Source organism: Echinops telfairi, unplaced genomic scaffold (genome assembly GCF_000313985.2).
Source record: "Echinops telfairi isolate 266 unplaced genomic scaffold, ASM31398v2 ScPeMD7_36;HRSCAF=134, whole genome shotgun sequence".
NCBI lineage: Eukaryota > Metazoa > Chordata > Mammalia > Afrosoricida > Tenrecidae > Echinops > Echinops telfairi.
The window spans coordinates 2391769-2398622 of NW_022103934.1; the positions used below are offsets into that span (position 1 = coordinate 2391769).

General features: G+C 41.1%; 1 protein-coding gene across 1 annotated transcript; it reads right to left on the bottom strand.

The window, feature by feature from the left end:
• Window positions 1-3471: 3471 nt before the first annotated feature.
• Window positions 3472-4404, bottom strand: LOC101645067 (olfactory receptor 18-like). The gene has a single exon (XM_004717378.3). The coding sequence runs from the start codon at window positions 4402-4404 to the stop codon at window positions 3472-3474; it is 933 nt and encodes a 310-aa protein (XP_004717435.1).
• Between the last annotated feature and the right edge of the window lie 2450 nt (window positions 4405-6854).

Here is a 6854-nt window from a genome sequence, read left to right on the forward strand (position 1 = left end):
CGGGCTCAGGGGATGATCGCTGCCACGTGGGGAGAGGGGACCCGAGGGGAGGAGAAGCTACTCTTCCAGTGGGGTCCCACAAGTGGGCAATTGCTGTTTTCGGGGGTCACACCACTCCTGTGCGTGTTTCCGCAGAGCAGGCAAGCAACTCTGGGCACAGGTTCCTGGTCTAGGGATGGAGAGGGGCTACAGCAAGTCTGGGTCGTGGTTGCTGGGGCTTAGGGACCCGCAATGTCCCACGATTAGGGGCCTGGATCACTGAGGCCCCGGCTCCAGGCAAATGTGTGGGGTGGGGGCCGGCTGTTGGCCCCAGGGGGCTGTCTCTCTCACTTACCACTCGGCTACCTGGACACCGAACCCGCCTTGTTGGAGAGAGCTCTCAGAGTAAGTGGGTACCCTGGTCCCTCATCTTCCCGGAAGTCTGGGGTTTTTTCCCTTAAATTTTATTTATTTTTTTCCAAACCATTGTAGTGGGAGTCGATACGGATATATCATCCTATAGCTCAATCACTTCAAGCAGTATTGTACAATCGCTACAACAATCAGTTTCTTTTTTTAAAAAAATCATTTTATTGGGGGCTCACACAGTTCTTATCACAATCTATACATCCATCCGTGGTGTCAAGCACATTTGCACATTGGTTGCCATCATCATTTTCAAAACATTTTCTTTCTACTTGAGCCCTTGGTATCAGCTTATTTTTTCCCTTCCTCCCCCACCTTCCCTCCCTAATGAACCGTTGATAATTTATAATTATTTTTTCATGTCTTACACTGACAGATGTCTCCCTTCACCCACTTTGGGTCTTTAAAGGAGTTACTAGGGGGTTCAAATAGCTAAGAGCTCAGCCACTAGCTGATAGGTTGGTCTTCTGGATCCACACAGAGTTGCCATAGATGACAGGCCTGGCCACTGGCTTTTATCTCGTTCTTAAGTATATAACCATTTGCTATCCTAAACTAATGAAAAATGGGATAATTTTTTTACTTTATTTGTAGTGTACTGATCATCTAAGAGCACTAATTAAGACACAAGTAATGGAAATATGACATCACTACTTTAATGATGTACAATCTTGATCAAGACATCATACAAAGCATCCCTGTGTATGCTTTGTAATATGACAAGATGAGACATTTGACAAATACCCTGGGAACAATTGCCAGGATGGACAGGACTGGGTAATGTTTCCTTCTGTTGTGCATAAGATCACTGCGGGTCAGATCCCCCTGATGGCACCTAACAACAGCAGCAGCACAAAGACCTGTATTCCCCGTGTGGAATTCATCAATCAGAATTCAGCACATAAAAGTGAAAACACCATGAACAGCATTGAATGCAGGAAACTTAACACAGGTACCGCAGTGGTGCAAGTACTGATGAGCCAAAAAGGACCAGTGCAACAATACAGACAGAGTTGTGTGGATCTAAGTTTCCATGACAAGAGTTAAGGAAATGGGTATAAGGCAAATATCTAGTTAAATAAGATGTGCTTTTCTCTAGTGAAGGATATAAAAATAAAGCCAGAAGGAAACACAGTGGTTTAAAAATCCTCCTCTCTTTGACCCCACCATCACACAGAAGAATATTGAAGGGAGAATTTGGAGTAAGGAGACAATAATTTATCAACAAGCACATATGACCAACTTATAGCATGCATGGCAGAAGCAGTGGCGGTTCATGGACCAAGTTCCCCTCTTCTATGTGGAAGAGAAGAGCAGTTTGAATCCCAACTCATGTACCTCATTGTCAACCTGTCAGGAGAGGTCTGAGTGCTGCTAAAATATCACACAGGTGGCAAGAGAGATGCCACACTAAGATGGTCTAGGAAGAAAATCCTGGTTAACTACTTGCAAAAAATCAGACAATGACCATGAAGGACAAATATAGGCTCCTAATGAAGTAATAATTAATCATTACTCTGTAGGTAAAATAGTACATGTGAAGATATACAGTTTAGACCTACTGATATAAGTAAAATATTGAAGATCAAAAACTAGCTTTCTTTCTCATAAAATCAAAGATTAATTTAAATTTTCTGTATTTGATTTAATGGAGAAAATCGGTTTTTAAAAATTGTCCCTTAAAGAATTGCCAGGTTAATTGTGGTTAGATATTGATCTGGCTTAGAGCAAGGTGGAATGAGTAGATGAACAAAGAGACAGTGTAAGTAATTACTGCAACCCAAACCCAATCTACTGCCATGAAATCGATTCCGGTTTCTTGTGAGCCCATATAGCGTTTCTGATGCTGCAGATTTTTAGGAGAGCAGATAGCCTCATCTTTCTCCTGTGGAGTGATTGGTGGTTTTGAACTGCTGACCTCAAAGTTGTCCGTTGCAATGCAATTAATTACTTATTCGGCTTTTGTAGCCATAACCCTTGTTACTCTCATAAAATCATCTTTGGTTTCCTGATGACTCTGAATAAGGACATGGAGCAGCATACCCACTGGTTTATGATCCAGACAAAATCACCATATATCTTCAGTACAACTTGCATATTTCTATAATGCTGAATAAATTTCAGAAGAGTTTCAAGACTAAGACACAGTAAAAAGAATGTTCTAGTGATCTACTTTCAAATAGCCAATGAAAACTTGCGGGTCACCATGGTCTGATTGGTAATGGATATGGCAAAAAAAAAACCAACCAAGTGGGCAGTGTTTGTTCTGTTGCCCATGGGATTACCATGAGTTGGAGAGAAGGAAAGTAGAGAGAAGTCAGCAACAGTGATGTGTGTAAATAAAGGATGTGAGAAGAAATATTATCACGCACACTCGGGAAAATCCCTTGACTGTTGTAGATAAATTCTTGCACATTTTTCCTGCTGTGAACTTTAAAATACTCAGCTTGTGCTCATAAGAAGTACAAGACTCAAAGCAAACTAGACATTTTTGAAGGAAAAGTCTATAAAGATCACTGGTTCTTCCATTGGTTGCACATTCAAACCATGGGGTGTGTTTTAAAAACCTGATGCTCAAATCCAGGCTGGTCCATGTAAATCAAAAATTGTATTGATGGGAGGAGACATCAATGTTTCTGTTGTTTTCCATTGTCCAAATAATGCCAATACGAAGTTGTGATTGGTGTCCAGTGACATTCATGCACACACATAAACATCATATACTGCTCCATTAAACACAAAAAGGAATCTGGGCAAAAGATAGAATTATACAGAATGAAGATGCTTCAATAGAATGAAGATTCTAGGTGTGTAGAAATAGAGTTGTGCATTGTATCAGGAAATCTGAATCATAGCTGCAATGGAATTTTATTAAGTTCATTGACGTTACCTATGTATTTCCAACAATTCTATGAAAAAAATGACAGAGGAAATTAAAACTTGATAAAGAACGCTATGAAAGCTACAAAATTGTGTAACCAAAGAGGAAAGATTTCTGATTGCAGATGTTTGGGTTGGCCTTTTTTCCCAACCCACAGATACAAAGAAACTGCATGAGTGTTGACTTTAAGATGTTCTTCTTCCAAGGAGCTTCCACAGAGCTTTCTTTATGCCACTGTTCCTCAGGCTGTAGATGAAGGGGTTCAGCATGGGGGTGACCACGGTGTACATCACAGTGGCCACAGAACCCTTCTTTGAAGAAGATAAAACAACTGAACTGAGATATACTCCTAAACCTGTTCCATAAAATAAGCAAACAACTGACAGGTGAGAGCCACAGGTAGAAAAGGCTTTATACTTCCCATCTGATGATGGGACTCTCAGAATGGAGGAAATAATTCGTATATATGAGAAAAGGATCCCTGAGACCGGAACACCACCAAAGAAGGCACCAATACAATAGAGTAATACGGTACTGGTGGAAGTGTCTGAGCAGGCAATATTGAGGAGTTGAGGGGGATCACAGAAGAATTGAGAAATTTCCAAACTCATGCAGAAGGTAAGTTGGGACACCATTAAAATGTGTAGCTGTGACTCCAAAAAACTGAAAAAAGTAGATATCAAAACCAGTAAGCCACAGAGGCCGGGTTTCATGATGACTGTGTAATGCAGGGGGTGACAGATGGCCACAAACCTATCATAAGCCATCACAGTAAGGAGAAGACTGTCCATACATCCAAAAATGGAATAAAAGGACACCTGGGCCAGGCAGCCAGCATAGGTGATGGATTTGCTCTGTGTCTGGATGTTGACAAGCATCTTGGGGACTGTGGTGGAGGTAAAACCAATGTCAGCCAAGGACAGGTTGAAGAGGAAGAAGTACATGGGGGTGTGGAGGCGGGAGTCAGAGCCAACGGCCAGCATAATGAGTAGATTCCCAAATATGGTGACCAGGTACATGGTGAGAAACAGCCCAAAGAGAAGGGGCTGCAGTGCCGGATCCTCAGAGAGACCCCGGAGGAGAAATTCTGAGACACTGGTTACATTCTGTGGCTCCATGTTCCTGAGACAGATTTGGAAAACACGTGGAAAGGAAAAAGACATCAGCTGTTTGTCTACATCTTCATGTAAGAAATTCAGAGTAAAGTGTTCTTACTTACGGAACGAATACCTCAGGACCTTAAGTTATAGTTCTGAGTTATAGAAACTCCATTCTCTCCAAAGTCTTTCCGCATGGTGTCTACGATATGCTCATGTTTCTGTATATGCTCCCCTATGTCTTCACTATTTTACTGTTAATGTCACTTGGACAAAATTGGTTTCCATTCAACAACTTGTGTATATTTTGTCTTGTGTCATTAGTTACCTTAATGTAACAGCACCCTTCCTACTTCCTCTCTGGGGTCTCTCTTTCTCTTTCTTGCCCATTCCTACCTTCTCGGCTTTGTTTTCAGACAAATGTTCCCATTTTTCCTTCATGTGGTTGATCACACTCAGGGGTAAATTCCTACATGGTGTTATTATTCTCTCTATAGGCCTGTCTATTCCTTGCCGAAAAGTTGATATTCAGCGGCGGCTCTCTTTCAAGGCTTGAAAAGTGTCTAAGATCCGTAGCTTAAGTTGTTCTACTGATCTCTAGCAGAACAATAAATGTGGTCTTTTTCAAAATTGTAAATTTTGTTCTACATTTTTTTCTCCCTTATTGTCCAGAACCTTCTGTTGTGACTAATTAGAGTGGTCGGTACAGGTAGTGGGGTGCCTTCCCGTTCTATGGGAAACATGGTTTGTTTTTACCAGTAATCATTTCTGCTAATTTTTCCCATAAGTCTTTAATGTCCTTAACTTGTCTTTGTTCTGGATGAGGAAAGGCCAATATTTGCATCTTTGATGGCTGCTCACAGCTTTTAAGATCCCAGTCAGTGCACACAAAATTAGGATGAGGAATTGTGTCAACTGACCTAATGTGTCCTAAGTCTGTAATCCTAAATCCTCAAGCCCAAAGACTCATTCCCTCAAGGTGTTTGGTGGTACGTACACATTGTAGAGACACAGGGCTGGATAATGTTAGAAAAGCAAGGGAATTTTAGGGTGAGAAATACACAAAAAAGTAACACGTCAAACCCCCATCCCCTTGAATAAAACAGATGCAAGAAGAAATTTCCTTCTCATTAAAGGCAACAGAGGTAAATACTATGTATTATATAAATAATCCTTTAACAATAATCTGTAAATATTTCAATATAGGCAATCTGAATAGGTGTGAGGAGATTAGAATTATCCCCACAAATATGTATTTATGTGTATTTATATATAAACTATATGTGTATATTTTAACAACTCACTACCATCAAGTCGATGCCAACTCATAGCAACCTTATAGGATAAGAGAGACCTGCACCCTTAGGTGTCTGAGATTGTAACTCTTTACAGGAGTAGAAAGCCTCATCTTTCTCCAAAAAATATATATGTATTTGATAGAGTAGACTTAACCTCACATATTTTGGATGGACATGTAATCCAGAACGACTATTCAGTGGGAAAGGATATTATGCTCATTAAACACAGGGTCGGAGAGAAAGAGGAAGGCCCTTGATGAGGTGGGTGGACATACTGGCAACAACAACGGCAGAACAATTGTGAGGATGAAGCCAGACCAGGGATCGTGTCCTTCTGTTGAATACAGGAGCTGTTCAGTGAGTCTGGGAGCACCTCACAACAGCGGCAATATTTCCCCTTCAGTGCTTTGGTAATCATATCGAAGCATTTTTATCTGTAGACATTTTCCTTGGAAAGGTGACTAACTAGTATTATACTAAATATTTACTCAGTTGTTCTCCTTCACTACAGCACTGTGTTTTAACTTGAGATGAAGTACACACATCTGTTTCAAACACTTTAACGAAGCATAGTATTACTGGGAAAGGTGCCATTTTATTTTTCAACGTCTTATACTAACTCTCCTGTGAAAATTAGTGTGCCCTTGTATTAGGGGAGTGCGCATGAGGAGGCCCAATGTCCACCTGCCACCCTACTACCACACCTATAATTATTTGCACCTGGGTCTGTTCCCCCCTTGATCTTAAATATATTTACATATGTACATGTCTGTATTTAGGCTTGTATGTATGCCCTTTGCCTCCTACTTCTTTCCTCTATTTCTTAACGCTTTCCTCCAGTCCCAATACCATGTTCAGCCTTCATTCTGGTTTCGGTAGTTCCACACATTTGCCTTGCCCTTGGTCACTCCCTACCAGTCCTCCCATCCCTTCCCTACTATTGGTTTTGAACCAATTGTTGTTCCCTTGTCCCTAGGTTGGCCAACCCTCCTCCCTTCCCCTACCTCCCACACTCCCATGTCCCACCAGGGCCATCGGTCTCTTTATTTTCTTCTCATATATATGTATTTTTTTGTCCAATCTCTCTTATCTAGGTGGGTGTGCAGACATAACAATGTGTGAATATAATTGGGATTGGCTTTGACAGCACAACTAAATGGTCATTTCATGATA